The 22582-nt window shown below is 41.9% G+C and overlaps 2 protein-coding genes across 2 annotated transcripts in view; one reads left to right on the plus strand and one right to left on the minus strand.

Moving 5' to 3' along the window:
- LOC124258623 (major facilitator superfamily domain-containing protein 4A-like) overlaps positions 1-5706 on the plus strand; it is a 112382-nt gene extending 106676 nt beyond the window's left edge. Inside the window, exons 8-11 of the mRNA XM_046692689.1 lie at positions 1428-1575; positions 2425-2495; positions 2985-3102; positions 4277-5706. Coding sequence (XP_046548645.1) covers positions 1428-1575; positions 2425-2495; positions 2985-3102; positions 4277-4467 — 528 coding nt within the window. The 3' untranslated portion in view covers positions 4468-5706. The remainder of the gene's footprint in view (positions 1-1427; positions 1576-2424; positions 2496-2984; positions 3103-4276) is intronic.
- A 15709-nt stretch (positions 5707-21415) lies between these two features.
- On the minus strand, positions 21416-22582 carry LOC124258600 (putative proline-rich protein 21). The gene has a single exon (XM_046692666.1). It carries the CDS (start codon positions 22580-22582, stop codon positions 21416-21418), a length of 1167 nt encoding a protein of 388 aa, XP_046548622.1.

Consider the following 22582-nt stretch of genomic DNA (forward strand, 5'->3'; position numbering starts at 1 on the left):
CAGTAGATAGGAAGCTAGTGATTTGTTGTTTTTCAGGACAGAGTATTCTCGCGTCCATTTGGAACATCTGGGCGCCATAAAAGCTTTAATGAAATAAAAAATCCATAAAATATATAATGTTGTTGACAAGGGAACGATCTATAGGACTAGTGAATTCAGACTGAAGGGATTGGCCTTTTCCTATTGTAAAGTAAGTGTTTACGACGACGTAAATAATGTTTTCTCAAGGCAGGTTGATTTGTTGTGTTTCTCCACAAACAAAGTATACGTAAAATACATGTGTCCTCGTTAAGCCGTCATAACGGACGTAGATCTGTCAGACGGACATGCCTGAATCATCTTATTAATGGACTGACCACTTGTGTCCATGAATAACGCATGTATGGTAAAATATTGGGCGGAATGCGCGTGTACTAATAGGTCCCGTACGTAGGTCACGGCACTTCGCCAGACCTTAGTACTCCCGGTGACAAACAACGTTCACCTGGTCCGGTCTAGTAAGGTCTTATTTGGCGGTCGCGCAATTTCGAACCAGAACTGGTTCTTGAATATGCGCCTGTCACCGGAAATCTGTTACCGGAAGTAAGCTGGGCCCCGTCTCGCATATCGCAAGTTGGTGCGCACAAAGGGAGCCGGGAACCAGCTTAGTACCGGAAGTAGCGCCTCGGGGGGGGACTTACGGGCCCTCTATGCACTGCAGGACGCCCCGAACATAAAGGACAGCATACCTATCTCAATATTATGGGCAAAATGTTCGTATGCGACTGTGTAGTACATAATGTTAGTATGCTGATAAAAAGGGGTTTTCGTAAGCCTTCTAACCTAAAGAGCATGAGTTACATATTGTAATATTATGGGCAGCGTTTTGATCAGTGTTATGTTAATTGTTACTGTGGCTTCTGAACAAGTCTTCAGGGGTTTCATCATTGGTATTTGACTCCGCACTTTGCAACGTTGTCAGAAGCGGCGTTAAATCCACCATCCCCTCTCATTGCACACTTACTCTAAGACCTACGTTTGGGAACATTTTGGGGAAATGTTAAATACAAGGGTATTAAAGGGTGACTATGACTGTGACTATGACTTTCATGGTGTGGTGTTCACTTTAGTGCAAAGTCTTAATGTTTAAATTAGAGATTTTAGATATACTAGAGGTTTATTAATGTAATTTCCTACCCGTTTTTACTGGGATGAACATCAGCTGAAGATTTAAAATTTACTTGCACTTGCATGTGTTTGTGACGTGTGCAGCCCAACTTTTCAAGAACATCTTGTATCGTCTCTCTTTGATAGTGTTTCCTACGACCATGCTTATGCTATTGTTGGAATTCTACACCAGCAGCGATGTCATATGATTAGTGGTTTGTCGCCATGGCTGCCATTTGTTCTGAGCGGAGTCCGCCTTTAACGATGTTCTTCTGTTCCAGGTTGGTTGCAGTCTCGCCCTAGTGTTCACCCTCATCTTCAGATTCAGTCACGTCACCATCTACATCGGCACGTGCTTTGTTGGGTTGTTTGTCAGCAGCATGTCGCCGTCGGCGCTGTCGCTCACAGAGCAGTTCATTGACATGAATTGTGAGTACCGTCAATACGACATCGTTTTGATCATTGCAGATGCCGTCTCGAAATTAGGGTTTTCAGTGTGATTTATTATAGGATATTTATATAACGCACATATCAAGGCAACTAGTGCATGCTCAAGGCGCTGGTATATTTTCCCTCGATCACTGGATGTCAATCTCAACGGCACATCGTATTATCAATCTCAACTCCCTGGGGAGTATACAACTGTTGCAGCCACTAGGCGCAGCGAGTTATTGTGGCGGTCTCATCCTTACGAGGTTTCCATTCACAGCTGGTTGGACTGGGACACATGGTCACAGTACTCCTTTTAAGACACCTTTATCGAAGCTCTGGTACCATACATTTATTTCACTTCATATTTTGTACATTTATATATCGATACAACTATGGACCCGTGCAAATCCGGGTTAGAATGGTCTCCAACAACTCATGCTTGTCGAATGAGGCAACTAACGGGATCGGGTGGTCAGGCTCACTGACTTGGTTGACACATGTCTTCGTATCCCAATTGCGTCGATCGATGCTCATGATGTTGATCACTGGATTGTCTGGTCCAGACTCGATTATTTACAGACCGCTGTCATATAGCTGGAATATTGCTGAGTGCGGCGTAAAACATCAAACAGACAAAGTTAGAGTTACAACTATGGATATAACAATCAAGTGACGTCAGGTCCGACTGTACTCTTGAAACATACAAAATATATTGGTATGGTGGCCATCTAGTGCATGAGTTAATATGAACTGTTTAGGTGTCATTGATTTGAGGCGCCCTTAGTTTAGTTCATTTAATCACTGTAATAGTTTTTGAATTACCTGACCTTCACCATCGTCTTGCAGCATCCATCACAACGTGCCTGATAGTGATGGCTGCCCTGGGGGAGGCTCTGTGTCCAATCATTGTTGGCAATGTGAGTACCGCTACTTACACTCAGACTGTGATCCTCAAAATTGAATGTCCGTCGAAGAGCTGCGGTTCGTTGGTTAAAAAAACAACGTCATAGTACGAACAGACGTTACTCAACTTGAAAAGACTGAACTTCATAGTTATAACATGATTCTCGGTCACCATTCAAGTCCATTGGTTAAAGTCTTCACACGTCACCGAACACCCGGGTTCGATTCCCCACAGGGCTACAATGTGTGAAGCCCATTTCTGGTGTCCCCCGCCGTGATATTGCTGGCATAGTGTTAGAAACGACGTAAATCTGAACTCACTCACTCACTTAGGAACTTAGTAGATATAGTTTAATATCTTTCACTGATACATACTGGGAGGCCTGTAAATGTCCCATCATCGGATCTCAAGTTTACAAATCTATGTTAATGTGCTCCGAGTTTACATTCCTTGAAATGTCTTGACAGTATAGTTAAACATGTCCTTGTGGCTTTACCTTCAGCTGGTGGTTTCTCTTGGGGCGACGAGTTTTCTGGCCTTCTGCTTTACAATAGTCCTGGTGACACTCGTGCTGTACTGGGCTCTCTACATGGCCGGGAAACAGATGGCCAAATACCAAGGTGAGTTCTAGACACTTCTACTCTACTGGGCTCTCTACATGGCCGGGAAACAGATGGCCAAATATCAAGGTGAGTTCTAGACACTTCTACTCTACTGGGCTCTCTACATGGCCGGGAAACAGATGGCCAAGTATCAAGGTGAGTTCTAGACACTTCTCCTGTACTATACCCTTAGCTCCAGTCGCTTCTTCTGACTGGGCTGTCTACAAGTCCGGAAAGGAGATGGCCAAAATTAAGGTGAGTTCTAGACGCTTCTACCGAACTGGGCTGTCTACAAGTCCTGCAAGGAGATGGCAAGAAATTAAGGTGAGTTCTAGACGCTCTATACTGTACTATATCCCAAGTCTCGCTCCTACTGCACTGGGCTGTCTACTTGATGAACTGCAAGTGTTCAAATAACAAGGTGAGTCTGTGAGTCAGCAACTCTGTACAACACTCCTACGTATAACTTCCAGGATGTTGAAAGACAAGGGGTGACCGTTCCAGTGCAAATTTAGACTCAAATTTATTAAATTTAAAATTAAGCACTTTTCCCTTAATGTTTTTTAAGTTGTTATAATGGCATATTTCCTCCGATAGAGTCGTCAGGTGTAGACACTTAAAGGGGCTAACGTGATAAATGTGGTGTAAAATTGCATTCACTTTCATTATCTGTATTAAAACAAGTTCTTGGTTTGTATATTAGAATAAGATATCAGAGCTACATATAACTTTTTGGGTCATTGAGTTATGTACTCGCTTGTGTTCATCTCAGTTGGGTATCCTAATTTTCCGTTGAGTAACCAAATAAATTGTACTCACCTCACTCAAACTCAATAGGGTACTTTGCCATTTTTAATTAATTGTAAAAATATATTAAAGTTTAAATGTTAGTGTTTGTTATGTTTGATCTGTAATATGAGAAACGATCAGAAAGACTGCAAGTTGTCAAGTTCATGTCCTGAAATAGAACCTCTCCGTATACGTCAGTTATTTTATCTATCCACCGGTACTCAAGCTAAGACTTGACATTTTTGTGTATACGCATGTAAGATCACATTTATTGAGTATTTACAAAACTTCAAGCGTACTTGTACGCAATATACTTAATAGGAATTGAGTTTTCACATAAATATTTGCGTAATTTACGCAGATACGCAACTTATCTGTACCTCTGTTATCTTTATATTTTCAGTTGCCAGTGCAAGATCGTTCGTGTGGTTGAGCAACAACCCTGTGGCTGCTGCAGGGGAGAGCACTCTGATCGACCCGTCAAGTGTCAAGTATTACTCGCGCATGCCGGAGAGTGACAGTAACGTGGAGATGGCCGCCATGGAACCTCATCAACCAAACAACGCTGAGCATCGACAACCATATGAATCTTAGTTTAACAAATCTGACAAATATCTATTTTATATTTCATTGTTGCGCTAATGAATATATATATATATATGCAATACTACATATACACAATACCCTGTTGTAATCGTTGGTATACTGTTATATATGATAAATATATATGTGATGTGTTAAATCTTTTGAAGTTTCAAAATTATATATGTAACCATGTATTAGAAAAAATTATGTTAGTTTTTGTGGGGACTGACCATTTCATATGTTGGAGGCGGGTAGGGGAAGGAGGTGGGGTGGATAGGTTGGGGGGGGGATGTGTGTGTGGGTGGGTGTGGGGGTAGGCTGCGGACGTACTGGTATTTTTTATCAGGGACATATAATTAAAACCATGAACCAATGACTGTATTTCAACGATGTAAATTTGAAAAACAAATATTCTGGTTAAATTTCAGTTTTTCGATAATATCCCAGACCCCCACCCCCGTCAACCAAGAATATCAAGTGGTCGGTTGTACTGTTCTGATCGAATTTTATTAATTCAGTCATTGCAGATTTAACAAATGTTTTTCTAGTGAATATGAGCAGCGCATGGGTTAAACGCCCTTCATCAAATCAACTAGCTTTATCTGCTAAAACATCACTCTCTATCTGCCTTCCCTGCCCTGCCCCTCATCTCCAGTTACCTCCCTTCTTCTTCTGACCCCTTGGGGTAGGGTTCACTGTCTAACACCCTATCTAATTCCCATATGTACATAAAGTGTTTCAGTAATCGTCGACAGTTGAGATGGGGAAGCCGTGACATTTGATTGGCCTGTATTTGTGTGCATAGGGCGTAACCACGAATTAAATACTGTGTTGTGATTGGATGGAAACATAATGGGCGGGGGTTGTGATGCATTATTGCGTCGAATAACGTCCCACTTTGTGTGTTGTCTAATCTTGATGATTGTTTTGGGTGTAAAAGCAGTCAGCGAAGTTATTTTTGAGGTATAAACATGAAAAACGTTTCCTCGATAAACACGGACAGCATTGAAGTCATCTCAAATAAAACACTTTAATTGGCGGACTTTATTAAACTGTGAAATCTGTAATGATACGTGAAGGGATACAGCAATATAACTCTAAAAATCATCTTAAATTATCATTGATTACGTTTTTAAGGTAAGCCCCATTGTTAAGTTGAAACCCGAGTATTCTGTAACAAAGATCAAATCATGAATACACAATGCCATTTAGAAAGTGATCAAATGAAACTTATGTTACATTTGGGATTACACTTTCTCAGAAAAGATGCTAGTACTTTTGTTAGGTTGAACCCCATGCGAGTCAGCGTCTAATCGCCAGCACACAGAGCCGGACATCTAACCCACTCAGCCACCACGGGTTCCACTAAACTATCAAGCTGGTCCTGTTTAGAAGCAGGTATTTCTACATTCAGTATTTGTGGACACGTGAAACGTGGTACAACTACCAGCCATCACCGCTACTTATGTTCTCCACGTCATTAACAATAAACCCATCTCCTCCACCCCAAACATAAGCCCTCCCACCCCACTCCGTGTTGCTACACCCTACGATCACGCTTAGACTCGCCATTTCTTACCTGAACGCCTGCCCTCCCGTTCTCAGTGCACGCCCATACCTTACCCCACCGCTCCCCCACCCTTTCCTACTGTATCTGACCCCAGGTATTCATCGCCAGTATTATGTAGCGTCGTTCACGATCTAATGACGTCAACATTGTTGTGATATGTACATGTCTGTGTGTATATGTTTGTGTATATGTATATCTTTGTGTATATTGTTGATGACTGAAGTTACGTATAATGTTGTTATTTACCATTATGGAGTGTGAAACTTTCACGGTAATATGTAAAACAGTTTCACTCGCCACGTGCTGAATCATTATCGCCTCTTTGCGTATAGTATATAATATATTCAGCCTACGTGAAGTGAATTGAGAACAACAATTTAAAGTTTAAAATGTGTTAAATGTAAAAGAAACGTAACATGGGGCTCACAAAACTGTGACAATATTATTTCCACAATTTAAAAACAGAATCAGAATTTGTAAATTTACAACCAAAACGTTACGTATAATACGCTGGAATTAGGAGCTGAATGTGAAACGTTCTGTTTGTGTTCCATGTGTTTATAGTGGTCAACAGTCGGTTACAACAGTCGGCTACAACAGATGTGACTGTGATACATTGTTCATGGATGTAATTGCTCGTACGTAAATTGTCAATAAGGCGATACAGTCGAGTTTATCAGACACCAAAGGCCAGTACTATGGGGCATTTTAACCGACAGGAAACTTTGATAACGCTGTGGTTTACGAGCCTGTTTGATCAACTCAGTCATATATACTAATCTCTAGTAAAATACAATCAAACACGCTATGTTGAAGTTGAAGGAAAGAGTAAGGAAATATTTCGAATCATCCGAGGTAAAGAGAAAGATAAATGAATAACAAAAGAATACGAGGGGACTAAGCTTATATATCGAGACATCCGTGAGTTCGACACATCAATGTTGGTCTGTATATTCTTAATTTGACCAGAAACGACGAACTTCAAGAACGACTTTTTTTATGTATATCGTGCATTAATATCTCGTTTCTTCTGTGATAGATGCAAAGTTGCTGATGCGGCAATATTTACTGACTTGATAAACCTGTCGTAGTTACGATAAGTACGAACTATGGCAATCTACCCGTTGTACGTACTTCACTGAGAATAATCAACCTACCACTGATAGGTGTGATATACCCGCAAATACAAAGGGATTCTATCGTAGATCATCGCAGATCTACCCATCGTGGTATCGCGTTGACGTCACGCTAGATTAGACTTGCACTGACGCTGGGATATTTGTTCCATTTTACGTTCCATAATCCACAAGATATAATCTGTTGGAGAACCATTTTACGGTCTGTGTCAGTTACTGGAGCCAGTTTCTTCATAACATTATTTCGAAGCGTGTGTTATTTTCTCGTTCGCTGAACTTTGTTTTATATCGGAGAGCCGTTCTCCATATTGTCAGATAGTGAAAAACATGACACAACACAGCGTGTAAGTTTGAAGGTGAGCTACACGTGGGCTTGTTGATTTAGTATGATTGCTGGAAAAAGGTTTGCTCTTCAATCAAGAATTCACAAAATACAGATGATCAAACACCCAGATCGTGTTTGTTTAATCCGCTTGAATAAATGGCAGTATTATATTGACATATTGGGCATGTTTACTCCAGGTATTTCCAAGTTAAATTATATAGAAAGAAATTCAAAATTTTTCGAGAAAGTTGAATATTTCTGTAATACCACAACGAAAATATATTTACTGCTTCGAGCCATTCATAGTCCACCTCCATCATCTCAAGTGTCCAGCAAATACATGCTTCCGATCCGAGATTGCTAGCTCGAGGTAGGTATGTTCTGAAAACACTCCACCTCGGCAGATTGTAATGAGCACTAGTGGGGAACGTTTGCGCATGTCCCAAACTTTACAAGATTCGATGATGCCTGATTGAATACAAACCGTTTAGGAGACTTGGGTGGCACAGCTTAGTTATTGCTGAATTGGTGTGTATATAAACAGGAGTGTTCTTCTTATGCTCAATGAGTGTGTGTATATATGAACTGTGGTTCTCGCCCTGTCTGACGGCGTTGTGTATAATCTGTATAACCTTGTTTGATATTGTTAGTCTGTGATATTCGTTGTTATGGTGACATGTGTAGAGGATGACGGGGTGAGACGACGCTCGTGATGATGACGTCATATGTCATCACGCTAGGTACTATTGTTCACGCTTCACGATACGCATCGATATTAATGCTTTACGATACGCATCGATACTTATAGTTTACTATACGCTTCGATATTTATACTTTATGATACTTTATGACGCTTTATTATTCAGACTACGCATCGTGATGTATTTTCATGATACGCATCACAATTTACGATACGCATCACGATTTATGCTTTACGATACGCATCGGGATTTATACTTTACGATACGCATCGCGATTTATACTTTACGATACGCATCACGATTTATGCGACTTGGGTAGCCAAGTGGTTGAGGCGTTCACTCTCCTCCGCGAAGTCCCGGGTCAATTCCTCACATGGGTACAATGTGTGAACCCCATTTCTGGTGTTCCTCGCAGTGATATTGCTGGAATATTGCTAAAAGCGGCGTAATACCATACTCACTCACTATCTGGCTTGGAATATAAGTGTGGTGTGTCGTTCGCCGCGAATAGCTGCAAAACTGCTGGTGCGGCGTTAAACAATACTCACTCACTCACAGTGGCTCGTCTCATCCATAACAGAACTGATCGAGCAATAAGACGATGTTATGTTTGTATCTATATCCAGATGGGTCAACCGTTTTAGGACCAAAATAACACATATGTATAAAAGAGACTATAGTTGATGTTTCGTCTACATCAGTATCTATTTATCAGGTGTGCAATAAAGGTTTCTGTTCCTGGCTGTGTATCACGCGGAGTATTCTACAAAACAGTTCAAGGACCACGTGGTCGATGGGCGGTGACTGAACCCTCATTTTGGAGGTGTTGGGTAGTTTCTTGCAAAGCAATACTTTATACATTGTTGATGTTGCCACAGCTGTAACTGGACACGTTCCCTGACAACCGCTATCAGCAATAATAACAACGGGGTAACTGTTCTAACGCCGGTTCTTCATATTCGGCATGGTTTCAGAAGATCTTAATGCTCACAGCAATATATCTGTCTTCAATATATGTCGCCAGTCTGTTGGCGGGTCGTGGTAGAACCAGATTACTTTGTGTATTGTATCTTAGTGAAGGTGGATCTCAGATGACCTACCGTTATGTAGATGTACTGTAAATCATGAAACTCGTGCGTCAGCAAATTAATGTGAGTGTTGACCATCAGGTCTAAATGCATTATGAAATTAATGCGAGTAGCCGTTTTGAACAATAACAAGGCATAGCTAACGACATGACGAAAACTTTAGGCTGGAGTGAGGATTTAAAGTTTTACTCCTAAAGTCTTCGTGTTATCGTTGGCTGTACGTTTATATTGTTCAGGGTGTTCTGTAGGGTGATAGCAATTCAATTTAAGAATAAAATTGGTTATCTTCACAAACCTAACTCTGACATGAAATCAAAGCAGGATATTCCTGTAGCGGATATTCAAATGAAATAGGTCAGGTCACCGATCAAGATTGTACAGGTTCCAACAGTTGTTACACAAGTTGAATGAGGAGAGTTAAAAATTCAGCACGACTGCTCTACAATACATGTACCCTACAGTTGACCACGGATACCATATTGCATAGAATTCATGATTTACAGTCCCTCATAAGGGTGAGTCAACTGTTTAGCATATCTCTATATATACACTTTATTTATTTACAATGCTTTGTAGGTATAAGTGTCATACTGATATAAAATCTTATTGGTCTGGGCCACTTCCCACTAGGTAGTGGTGCGACTGTCGTCGGGTGCCTCTGTTTCGTATACGACAGTGGTATACCTGGGTCTCGTGGAAGTGTTTTGGAGTGAGCAAATCACCCAGATAGCGACAGCGATTAGATATTTTAGCGCCGCTTCAAGCACAAGGCATCGTCAAAATGGTGTTGAGTTGTTGACGCCGGTCGCTGCTGCGGGTGATCGGCGGTTGAGACGATGTGAATGTTAGCCTTTAGCTGTTGAACATTCGTAATATATATCACCAGAAATAAACGTTAACACACAGGTGTTCTTGCGTTTTGATTAATAATTATTAGAGTGGTGGTGGCATGTGGTCTCAGGTCACAAACCAGGTGAAGTTAAGCAACGCTGGGCGCGGAGAGCGCTTGGGTGGCTGACCGTGTTTGGCAGCTTGACTCCTGAGAGTTCCTAGGGCTGCAGGCATGTGGTCTGACCTTAGGCAAGTGAGTTTGTTCAAAATTGGCTCTGTTCACCCAGCAGAAAATGGGTACCCGGTGGGATAAAGGCATGTGACTATAACCCTCTAGCGCCAAACAGGCAGCTTGGGTTATCCGGAGTCATAATGGAGCAATGGGCACGATGAATGAAATATTATTACATTAATGGTATCATGACAGATTGTATCTGCTAGAGGCGGGCGCTGTAGTAGCATAGAGTTTTGTTGTTGGTGGTGGGTTTTTGTTTTACGCCGCACTCAGCAGTATTTCAGCTATATGACGGCGGTCTGTAAATGATTGAGTCTGGACCAGACAATCCGGTGATCGATATCATGAACATCGATCTACGAAATTCGGATACGATGACATGTGTGACCCAAGTCAGCGAGCCTGACCTCCTGATCCCGTTGATCGCCGATAACGATAAGCAATTCTTACCCAGATCTTCACGGGGCCCATCAACTGAATAAGCCATTGGCTACTCTGTTGAAGACTGTGCAACCTATCACTTGCTGCATAATCAGAAATATATCACTTGATTGTTCTTGACATCCAAGAAGTCTTGTGTCATATCAGTGGACGAGGCGATACAAGTTAATATTGTCACATCCGGAATACTATGTAACTGAGTTACCTCCCTTACTTCACAAGGGAAACTTACACTCCCTGGAACATTAATCTTGCTATAACAAATCCAATGCTTAATTTCAGAGGAAAGACTTGCCAAATAATTCTGAACATTCTGAAATCATTCTGAACTTATTGATTCATCTGTTCTTCCGGGTCAGATATACATTCCAAATGGCATTGTGTATTCATTCACCTCACAGAGTTCTATACACATTTGGAGTTGTGACGTTGCATTTCTGTACTCATTTTGAGTAAGAACTCCATACACTGTTCTGTTAACGTGTCCAGTGGCGATATGGAGCCGTGAGGTAGCCTAAAGTACAGTACAACCAGTAATTATTGAGAATTTAAAGATTGTAATTTTTTATATTTTTTTCACTCATTACTCACGTATTAAATGTGAATATTAGCAGAATATAACCCCAGATTTAAAGACAGGTGAACAGTTAGTATTTTGTCAAGTCACCATGGGAAGCAATGCAGACTTCAATGCGGCGGGGCATACTACTGATCAAAGAAGTTAGAAAGTCGTGGTCCATGCTGTCCCAATCTCGGATCACCTCTTCTTTCATTTCAGCAATATTTGTCAGATTTTTCTTATTGACACTTTCCTTCATAAGTCCCCAAACATTTTCTATTGGATTTAGGTCAGGGCTATAGCTTGGCCAATCTAATAATGTCATATTTTGGGTCCGAAACCAGGCCTGTGAATGCTTTGAACGATGCTTTGGGTCGTTGTCCTGCTGGAAGATCCAAACATTTCCATAGAACAGGTGAGCAGATGGAAGTAAATGTCCCTCGAGAATATCTGTGTGCCGCTCACTGTTCATATTCCCTTCAAATACACAGAGAGGCGTTGCCCCTAACACAGATATGCCACCCCACACGTTAAATTTCGGACTGTATTTTGGGCGCTGATACAAAGGTTTTTCAGTTTGTTTGGTCCAGAATTATTTCAGTGTATTAGGAAACAACCACACATAACTTTCATCTAAGAAAATCACATTGTCCCAGTTAAAATTTCTACGCTGTAAGCACCAGTTCAACCTTCGCTCCTTTTGTTCAGGTTTCATGACTTTTCTGCCAACCCATTGCATGCAGCTCAGTTCTAATCGTCTCCTTACAGAAAGCCACAGTTCCTCTGTCAATCATATCCAGCCTTAAGTTTTCTAAACTCCTTCGTTTGTTTTTAGAAACAAGATTACCAAGCCGCCTCCTGTCACCAACAGTCAATTTTCTGGGCCTACCTGCGCCTCCCTGGTGCTCAATGCCATATCCATTTGCAATATTTTTCAAAACACGATAAACAGTGGACAAAGGGATGCCTGTTCTACTTGAAATCACTTTAGCTGATCTGATGTCCTTGTTATAATACTCTAAAATCAACTTCCTCTTCTCTAAATCATCCATACTGAGGATCACTGAAAAAGTAAACAAAGGGGGATAACTCTTCCCAAACTAATGAAAAAGGATTAACGGAGTTGTCTCTCTTGAATGAAACCAAGTACTTGATAGCTGGTCAAGGTTGTTTATACTAGAAATCCAATTAAACATGTTCCTAAAATTCTCAATAATTTCTGGTCATACTATAATTCCAGAAATGCTTGCCAAATGCTTATTGGCCATTATTTGATAATGGTTGATATTTCAGATTCAAAACCCATATGTAATCATTCATACCTAATATGGCATATGAGTAACCACGATGTATTATTCCCTAATCATAATGATTACTCGTAAAATATCGAAAAACTTAGAAAAAATTCCATGGTAGAAACACTTAAAAGAAACAAACTATACTGTGACCCACCTAGCAGGCAGACAGGCCGACAGCGTTATGTAACGCACGGGCAGTACATGTCAGGGACCGTCTCAAATTATCAAGTGTCAGTATCACTGCTGGTCGAGGACTCTAGCGGAATTACAACAGGTGCATCTCGGCTGACGTTAACGCCGTCCCACACACGGTATTCGTCGTCGATTTTGAGAACACGGTCTTCAGCCTTTTGCCACACTTCTGGGGTAATTCCAAAAAACGAAGCATACACAAGCTCTTTAACATCTGAAAGCGTGAATGGGGTATTATTGCGAGCAATAAAATTCTTACAGTTACCCCAGATCAGCTCGATGGGATTGAACTCACAGTGCCGTACTGGTGTACGCAGAACTATGTGGCCTTGTTTTGCAGCTAGTTCGTCAGTGATGTACTGGATTGCCTTTTGTGCTCTCGGATTTTTTCCATGAGCTGGGTCTTTGTTTCTGATTGCCTGTAAGGCCCGTTGCACGAAGTGTGAAAATCCTGCAACTGAGTCTTGAGATTGCTCATGGTGGGTGTGATGGTACCAGGGACACGCAGGTTATGGTAACTGGCGTTATCCAAAATGATAACGCTTGGTTCGTCCAGCTGCGGTAAAAGCTGATGTTCGAACCAATCCAAAAATACCTGCCCATTCATTTCGCTATGGTAATCACCATCAGATTTCTTGGCCTCCAAAACAAAGTCACAACCCCCAATCAGTCCCTTGCTACGGGTACCAACATGCAAGATGATCAGGCGTCTACCTTTGCCTGACGGTAACACTGGTGCATTAGAACAATCTGAAGGAAGCCACATCCGATCGGTTGAGTGATTTTTATTACACCCGGTTTCATCAAGGTATATAATTTGAAACCCCAAATTGCGGTATTCTTCAACTGTTCTGAGATAAGCTGATCGCATGGACAGGATTGAGTACTTTTCTCTAAACACAGCTCTGTCATCTCCCCTTTTGGTGTAATTGAACTCCATTTCTACCAGAGGTACAATAAGTGTTGTTTTCGAGACATTTATTGTATCTTTGATCTCATCTTGTATTTTAGCACATGTCGGTGGGATTTTGAGTTCATACAGTTTATAAACTGCACGGCGTATGACACCCTTATCAAAGCTATCCAGTTTGTTTTTCCTACCTGGTTTTGATTTTGACACGACCCCTGACGTAACTGATTTGTTTACAACTTTGTAAACCTGACTATATGTCAATTTAAGGGCTTTACACATTCTATAGTAAACCCTGTCATAGGTGTCGAGAGGTTCCTCCCTTTGTTTCTCCAGTAATGAAATACTGGTATAAATTTGAAATTAATTGCTCTGCAGAGATATCAAGTCACATGTGGCCAGTTCAATGCTCACACACGAAGTGAAACTTCTATGGGTGAACAAGATTACCTATGCGATTTGAATTAAGACTTTTTTACGTAATTATTTTGAATATAACAACTACGAGAGTTCCATCTTTTTCACATATAGATGTTAAAAAAAACCCAAAACTTTTTACAATCATTTATGTGATTTAATTAGTTGAGGCAATATGAATAATTATAGTCTGTATTTCAAAACTACAAACTACAGTTTGTACTTATTAACGAATGTTGTTAAAACGTCAAAAATTCCTCCTCTGAAGTCACCCCTCGAGCATTTCTTCATCTGAGCTTTAATATCCAACTAGGTAGAGTCGTACATGTATCATATATGTGCTTTTATCTTGTGTCAAATTCATCACATTGATATTGAAGCCAAAAAGCATTTTTCAAGCATTTCTGGCGTTACTTTTAGTGGTTAAAGCCTTCGCTCGTCATGCCGAAGGTCCGGGTTCGATTCCTCACATGGGTATTAATGTGTGAAGCCCATTTCTGGTGTCCCCAAACTGATATTGTTTGAGTATAGCTAAAAGTTGGCGTAAAACCTAACTCACTCAGTAACGATATCACACAGCTGTAGACACATGTTCAGTAACGATATCACAAAGCTGTACACACATGTTCAGTAACGATATCACACAGCTGTAGACACATGTTCAGTAACGATATCACAAAGCTGTAGACACATGTTCAGTGACGATATCACAAAGCTGTAGACACATGTTCAGTAACGATATCACACAGCTGTAGACACATGTTCAGTGACGATATCACACAGCTGTACACACATGTTCAGTAACGATATCACAAAGCTGTACACACATGTTCAGTGACGATATCACAAAGCTGTAGACACATGTTCAGTAACGATATCACAAAGCTGTACACACATGTTCAGTGACGATATCACAAAGCTGTAGACACATGTTCAGTGACGATATCACACAGCTGTACACACATGTTCAGTAACGATATCACACAGCTGTACACACATGTTCAGTGACGATATCACAAAGCTGTACACACATGTTCAGTAACGATATCACACAGCTGTACACACATGTTCAGTGACGATATCACAAAGCTGTACACACATGTTACGTGACGATATCACAAAGTTGTAGACACATGTTCAGTGACGATATGACAAAGCTGTAGACACATGTTCAGTGACGATATCCTCAAAGCTGTAGACACATGTTCAGTGACGATATCACAAAGTTGTACACACATGTTCAGTGACGATATGACAAAGCTGTAGACACATGTTCAGTGACGATATCTCACAGCTGTAGACATGTTCAGTGACGATATCACAAAGCTGTAGACACATGTTCAGTGACGATATCACACAGCTGTACACACATGTTCAGTAACGATATCACAAAGCTGTAGACACATGTTCAGTGACGACATCATAAAGCTGTAGACACATGTTCAGTGACGATATGACAAAGTTGTAGACACATGTTCAGTGACGATATGACAAAGTTGTAGACACATGTTCAGTGACGATATGACAAAGCTGTAGACACATGTTCAGTGACGATATCACAAAAGCTGCAGACACATGTTCAGTGACGATATCACAAAGCTGTAGACACATGTTCAGTGACGATATCACAAAGCTGTAGACACATGTTCAGTGACGATATCACAAAGCTGTACACACATGTTCAGTAACGATATCACAAAGCTGTACACACATGTTCAGTGACGATATCACAAAGCTGTAGACACATGTTCAGTGACGATATCACAAAGCTGTAGACACATGTTCAGTAACGATATCACACAGCTGTAGACACATGTTCAGTGACGATATGACAAAGCTGTAGACACATGTTCAGTGACGATATCACAAAGCTGTAGACACATGTTCAGTGAACGATATCACACACAGCTCGTAGACACATGTTCAGTGACGATATGACAAAGCTGTAGACACATGTTTTAGTGACGATATCACACAGCTGTAGACACGTGTTCAGTAACGATATCTGAAAAGCTGTAGACACATGTTCAGTGACGATATGACAAAGTTGTAGACACATGTTCAGTGACGATATGACACAGCTGTTGACACATGTTCAGTGACGATATGACAAAGCTGTACAGACACATGTTCAGTGACGATATCACAAAGCTGTAGACACATGTTCAGTAAAGATATCACAAAGTTGTAAACACATGTTCAGTAAAGATATCACAAAGCTGAAGACCCATGTTAAGTAACGATATCACACAGCTGTACACACATGTTCAGTAACGATATCACAAAGCTGTACACACATGTTCAGTGACGATATCACAAAGCTGTAGACACATGTTCAGTAACGATATCACACAGGCTGTACATGTTCAGTAACGATATCACACGCTTGTACACACATGTTCAGTGACGATATCACAAAGCTGTAGACACATGTTCAGTGACGATATCGCTGTACACCCAGGTTCAGTAACGATAACAACAGCTGTACACGAATGTTCACATGTGTCAGTTCAGTAACGATATCACACAGCTGTACACACATGTTCAGTGATATCGATATCACACACGATATCTAAACACATGTTCAGTAACGATATCACACGGCTGTACACACATGTTCAGTAACGATATCACACAGCTGTAGACACATGTTCAGTGACGATATCACACGGCTGTACACATGTTCAGTGACGAATCACACAGCTGTATACACATGTTCAGTGACGATATCACAAACAGCTGTATCTACACATGTTCAGTAACGATACACACAGTGTAAACACATGTTCAGTGACGATATCACACAGCTCTAAACACATGTTCAGTGAGACTACACACTGTTCTAAACACATGTTTAGTGAGGACCACACACACTGTTCTAAACACATGTTCAGTGACGATATCACACTGTTCTAAAACACATGTTCAGTGACGATATCACACAGCTGTAAACACATGTTTAGTGAGGACTATCACACAGCTAAACACATGTTTAGTGAGGACTACACACTGTTCTACACACATGTTTAGTGAGGGACTACACACTGATCTAAACACATGTTTAGTGAGGACTACACACACAAACACATGTTCTAAGGACACACACTGTTCTAAGTGTTTAGTGACTACACACTGTTCTAAACACATGTTAAGTGAGAACTACACACTGTTCTAAACACATGTTAAGTGAGGACTACACACTGGTCTAAACACATGTTAAGTGAGGACTACACACTGTTCTAAACACATGTTTAGTGAGGACCACAACAAGGTCTAAAAACATGTTAAGTGAGGACTACACACTGTTCTAAACACATGTTAAGTGAGGACTACACACTGTTGTAAACACATGTTTTGTGAGGACCACAACAAGGTCTAAAAACATGTTAAGTGAGGACTACACACTGTTCTAAACACATGTTAAGTGAGGACTACACACTGTTCTAAACACATGTTAAGTGAGGACTACACACTGTTCTAAACACATGTTAAGTGAGGGACTACACACTGTTCTAAACACATGTTAAGTGAGGACTACACACTGTTCTAAACACATGTTTAGTGAGGACTACAACTACACACTGGTCTAAGCACATGTTAAACACATGTTTAGTGAGGACTACACACTGTTCTAAACACATGTTTAGTGAGGACCACACACAGGTCTAAACACATGTTAAGTGAGGACTACACACTGTTCTAAACACATGTTAAGTGAGGACTACACACTGTTCTAAACACATGTTTAGTGAGGACTACACACAGGTCTAAAATCATGTTAAGTGAGGACTACACACTGTTCTAAACACATGTTAAGTGAGGACTACACACTGTTCTAAACACATGTTAAGTGAGGACTACACACTGTTCTAAACACATGTTAAGTGAGGACTACACACTGTTCTAAACACATGTTAAGTGAGGACTACACACTGTTCTAAACACATGTTTAGTGAGTACAACACACCGTTCTAAACACATGTTTAGTGAGGACCACAACAAGGTCTAAGCACATGTTTCTGAGGACCACAAACAGGTCTAAAACCATTGTTTAGTGAGGACTACACACTGTTCTAAACACATGTTTACTGAGGACCACAAACAGGTCTAAAAACATGTTAAGTGAGGACTACACACTGTTCTACACACATGTTTAGCGAGGACTACACAGATGTGTAAGCACATGTTTAGTGAGAACTACACACTGTTCTAAACACATGTTTAGTGAGGTCTATGGTGTTATTGCAACACGTACACAATGTTTGTGACGTGTGAGTCGCAATCAAAACACTTTTCTAAATATTACGCTGTTTTCAGGAAAACATTTTACCAAAGCATCAGGTGTATACTTTCTTTTGTACGTCAGTGTATATACGAGATTACCATATCGATCAAATCATCCTGTAACAGCTTTTTTCTCTTCTCTCTTCAAAGGATGAAGCTGTTCCTTTAAAACTGGCCATATATGTTACAAATGCAATGTATCTAAGAAACAAACTATCAAAGATTAGTATACATGTATATCCCAATATGTAAGCCTACTTATATGTTAATCCTTTGTATATTGGCCGGAGGCCTTACATGCAAGAAATATGTTTGATTATATGATACATACGTGTACCATACAACAGTATCCCTCTGAATTGTCGACGTATTAACGTTAACAGCGACTTTCCTTTTTCACAGAAGATGGTCTGCCATATCACGATTTGTCTATTTTGACATTTCAGCTGTATAAAGATATCGCGATTTTCAAACACATTGACAAAAGTAGATATTATCGTGTATCACGTTCTTAACAAGTTGCCCTGTTACTATGCCAACCTGAAAGTGGCGAAGTGTTTATAAAACCCGTTGTCTCACGAAACAGACACTGATTTTCAAACTAGTATATATAGACAAGAAGAAATCAAATTGTGACACCTCTGTCACGATTATATTTGTGTATGTTTATGACATATCAAGGTTTAAGGTATGCATTCGGGATGAACGTTAGGACTATTGACTGTTATTTGAATGTGCTAATCAGTGATCGAGGGAGTTTGTTTAAATGCCGTTCTGGCCAATATCCCCTTGATATCAGACTGCCAGTCTGAGGTCGTTGACACACACGCACGCACACACGCGTGACGTCTTTGGTGAAATGAAGGGACACAAGTTGGTGCTGATAAACCCAGAAATATATTCAGTGCTAACTGGGATTCGAACCCACGGTTGGTTGGCAGGTTGTTTAACGCCGCACTCAGCAATGATCAGCTATATGGCGGCGGTCTGAAAATAATCGTGCCCGGACCTGACAATCCAGTGATCAACAGCATGAGCATCGATCTACGCTGTTGGGGAACCCACGGTGATAGGTTTCTAGAACGCCTCTGACATAGACATGGGTGAGTGAGTGGGTATGGTTTTACGCCGCTTTTAGCAATATGTGAGCAATATCACGTCGAGGGAGAGAAGTTTGAATTCGGTGTGACAACGAACGCTTTAATTACTAGACTACCGTACAGCCTATAGACAGTAGGGTGCTAGTTTGCTGCCTGGCCAAGACCCAAAATAGGGACAAATTTGGGGTTCGAACCAAGACTGGCGGATACGCTCTAAAGGTTGAAACTGAACTCACTGTCTACCCTTCTACCGTGTGGCTACAAGTGCCAATCTCTATAGATAGCGGGTCGGTGGGGAAGCCTAGTGGTTAAGGCGTTCGCTCGTCACGCCGAAAAAAACGGGTTCGATTCCCCACATGGGTACAATGTGTGAAGCCCGTTTCTGGTGTCCCCCGCCGTGATATTGCTGGAATTTTGCTAAAAGCGGCGTAAAACCAAACTCACTCACTCACTCACTCACTATAGATAGTTGGTGGGGTAACACCAAAGGTAATGCGCTTGCTCTTTACTGAGCTGACTGCTGAACTGCGAACACATGTTCCAGTTCTATAGGTGTAGAATAGAATGCTCATGCTGTTGATCACTGGATTGTCTGGTGATGTGGCACCTGCAAACCCTGGTTCGATTCCCAACACGAATCCATTCTCCGTACTTGTATAATATCTCTGAAGCCTGCGTGATATCCCACGCACCCGCTCACTGTGTTCAGGGACAAGTACAGTACAGAACAAATCGATAAATCGGCCTTGTACTTATCATAACAACCAATATCCGACAAGAAAGAGGAAACATTATGTTGAAGTGTGGTTTGTGTGACTTATGGCCATTGAAGCCCCTCACCTCGCCAGTATCCTGTTCTGTCTCCGGCCAGGCACAACAAAGAGGATGTACATTAAACGCCTTCATTACTTGTCATCCACAACAACAGGATACGCTTTTCAGTTAACTGGAGTTGAATTTGAAAACGTTCTAACCGGATGTAATTTCCATAGTTAGTTAAGTATTAAATTCTGCTATTTACGTTCGTGTTAGGTCGCCGCGGGAATTCGGATTGAGAAAAAAACGAAAAATGGTTTCTTGAAAAAATCCCTGAAAATGTATGACGCCGCACCCAGCAATATTCCAGTAAATATGAAGTTTGTATTTGTTGTATGTGGGGGTAGGGAGGAAGGAAGGGGGCAGATGGGCGAGCGGATGGTGCCTATGTGGGTGCCTTATTTTTGGGTAGAGTTTTAGGCGTAACTTGTTGTCGGGGTCAAGGATGGATGGTGTGTGTGTGTGTGTGTGTGTGTGTGTGTTGTTGTGTGTGTGTGTGTGTGTGTGTGTTGTGTGTGTGTGTGTGTGTGTGTGTGTGTGTGTGTGTGTGTGTGTGTGTGTGTGTGTGTGTGTGTGTGTGCTGCTGTAGGTGTGTTTAAGACGGAGCGAGGGGGTGGAGGAAGGTTTGGTTATAGGGAAAGTTTGGGGAGAGGAGGGAGAGAGAGAGAGAGAGATGGTATACGGCGGATGTTGTTAGGGTACGATGGTTGTGATCATTGTAGCCTTCTTTACAAACGGCATCGCTCTAACAACTGTAAAAAAGGACACGCGATCTCCCCGGCCCCACCAATCACACTGATTGATTCCGGAAGTCATTTCCGGTCGTATGACTTTGCGTTTTGACAGAGAACAAATACATCTGTGACAGTCGCTCGTCAGTTGCTGTCTGAACATACGAAACCTCTGACCTAAGCGGAAGGGCTCGAGGTGAGCGGAGTGGTTTGACTCGGGCTCGGTTATCAAAGCAATTATTTTAAGCTTCTCATTTCTCTGTCAAAGAGATCAACAGGTGTGGCGTTAGTTAAAACTTTACTTTATACTCAGACGGAGGTGATCAGGTCAAAGAGGGTCGCAGGTGATATTGTGTCAAAGTTTGGTTGTTTCTGAGGGAGGTATCCATGGGGGTGTCGTCTGAGGAAGGTATCCATGGGGGTGTCGTCTGAGTGAGGTATCCATGGGGGTGTCGTCTGAGGGAGGTATCAACGTGGGTATCGTCTGAGGGAGGTATCCATGTGGGTGTCGTCTGAGGGAGGTATCCACGTGGGTATCGTCTGAGGGAGGTATCCATGTGGGTGTCGTCTGAGGGAGGTATCCACGTGGGTGTCGTCTGAGGGAGGTATCCATGGGTGTCGTCTGAGGGAGGTATCCACGTGGGTGTCGTCTGAGGGAGGTATCCACGTGGGTATCGTCTGAGGGAGGTATCCATGTGGGTGACGTCTGAGGGAGGTATCCATGTGGGTGTCGTCTGAGGGAGGTATCCATGTGGGTGTCGTCTGAGGGAGGTATCCATGTGGGTGTCGTCTGAGGGAGGTATCCATGTGGGTGTCTGTATCGTCTGAGGGAGGTATCCATGTGGGTGACGTCTGAGGGAGGTATCCATGTGGGTGTCGTCTGAGGTATCCATGACGTCTATATCCATGTGAATGTCTCTGAGGGGAGGTATCCACGTGGGTTCGTCTGAGGGAGGTATCCATGTGGGTGTCGTCTGAGGGAGGTATCCATGTGGGTGTCGTCTGAGGGAGGTATCCATGTGGGTGTCGTCTGAGGGAGGTATCCATGTGGGTGTCGTCTGAGGGAGGTATCCATGTGAATGTCGTCTGAGGGAGGTATATATGTGGGTGTCGTCTGAGGTAGGTATCCATGTGAATATCGTCTGAGGGAGGTATCCATGTGGGTGTCGTCTGAGGGAGGTATCCATGTGGGTGTCGTCTGAGGGAGGTATCCATGTGGGTGTCGTCTGAGGTGGGTATCGTCTGAGGGAGGTATCCATGTGAATGTCGTCTGAGGGAGGTATCCATGTGAATGTCGTCTGAAGGGGGTATCCATGGTATCCATGGGTGACGTCTGAGGGAGGTATCCATGTGAATGTCGTCTGAGGGAGGTATCCATGTGGGTGTCGTCTGAGGGAGGTATCCATGTGAATGTCGTCTGAGGGAGGTATATATGTGGGTGTCGTCTGAGGGAGGTATCCATGTGGGTGTCGTCTGAGGGAGGTATCCAT

Source organism: Haliotis rubra, unplaced genomic scaffold (genome assembly GCF_003918875.1).
Source record: "Haliotis rubra isolate DU_JTF1 unplaced genomic scaffold, ASM391887v1 Scf7, whole genome shotgun sequence".
Taxonomy (NCBI): Eukaryota; Metazoa; Mollusca; class Gastropoda; order Lepetellida; family Haliotidae; genus Haliotis; species Haliotis rubra.

What these genes read in the sequence shown, in the direction of transcription:
- LOC124258600 (XM_046692666.1), bottom strand. Translation starts at nt 22,582, where the DNA reads ATGGATACCTCCCTCAGACGACACCCACATGGATACCTCCCTCAGACG.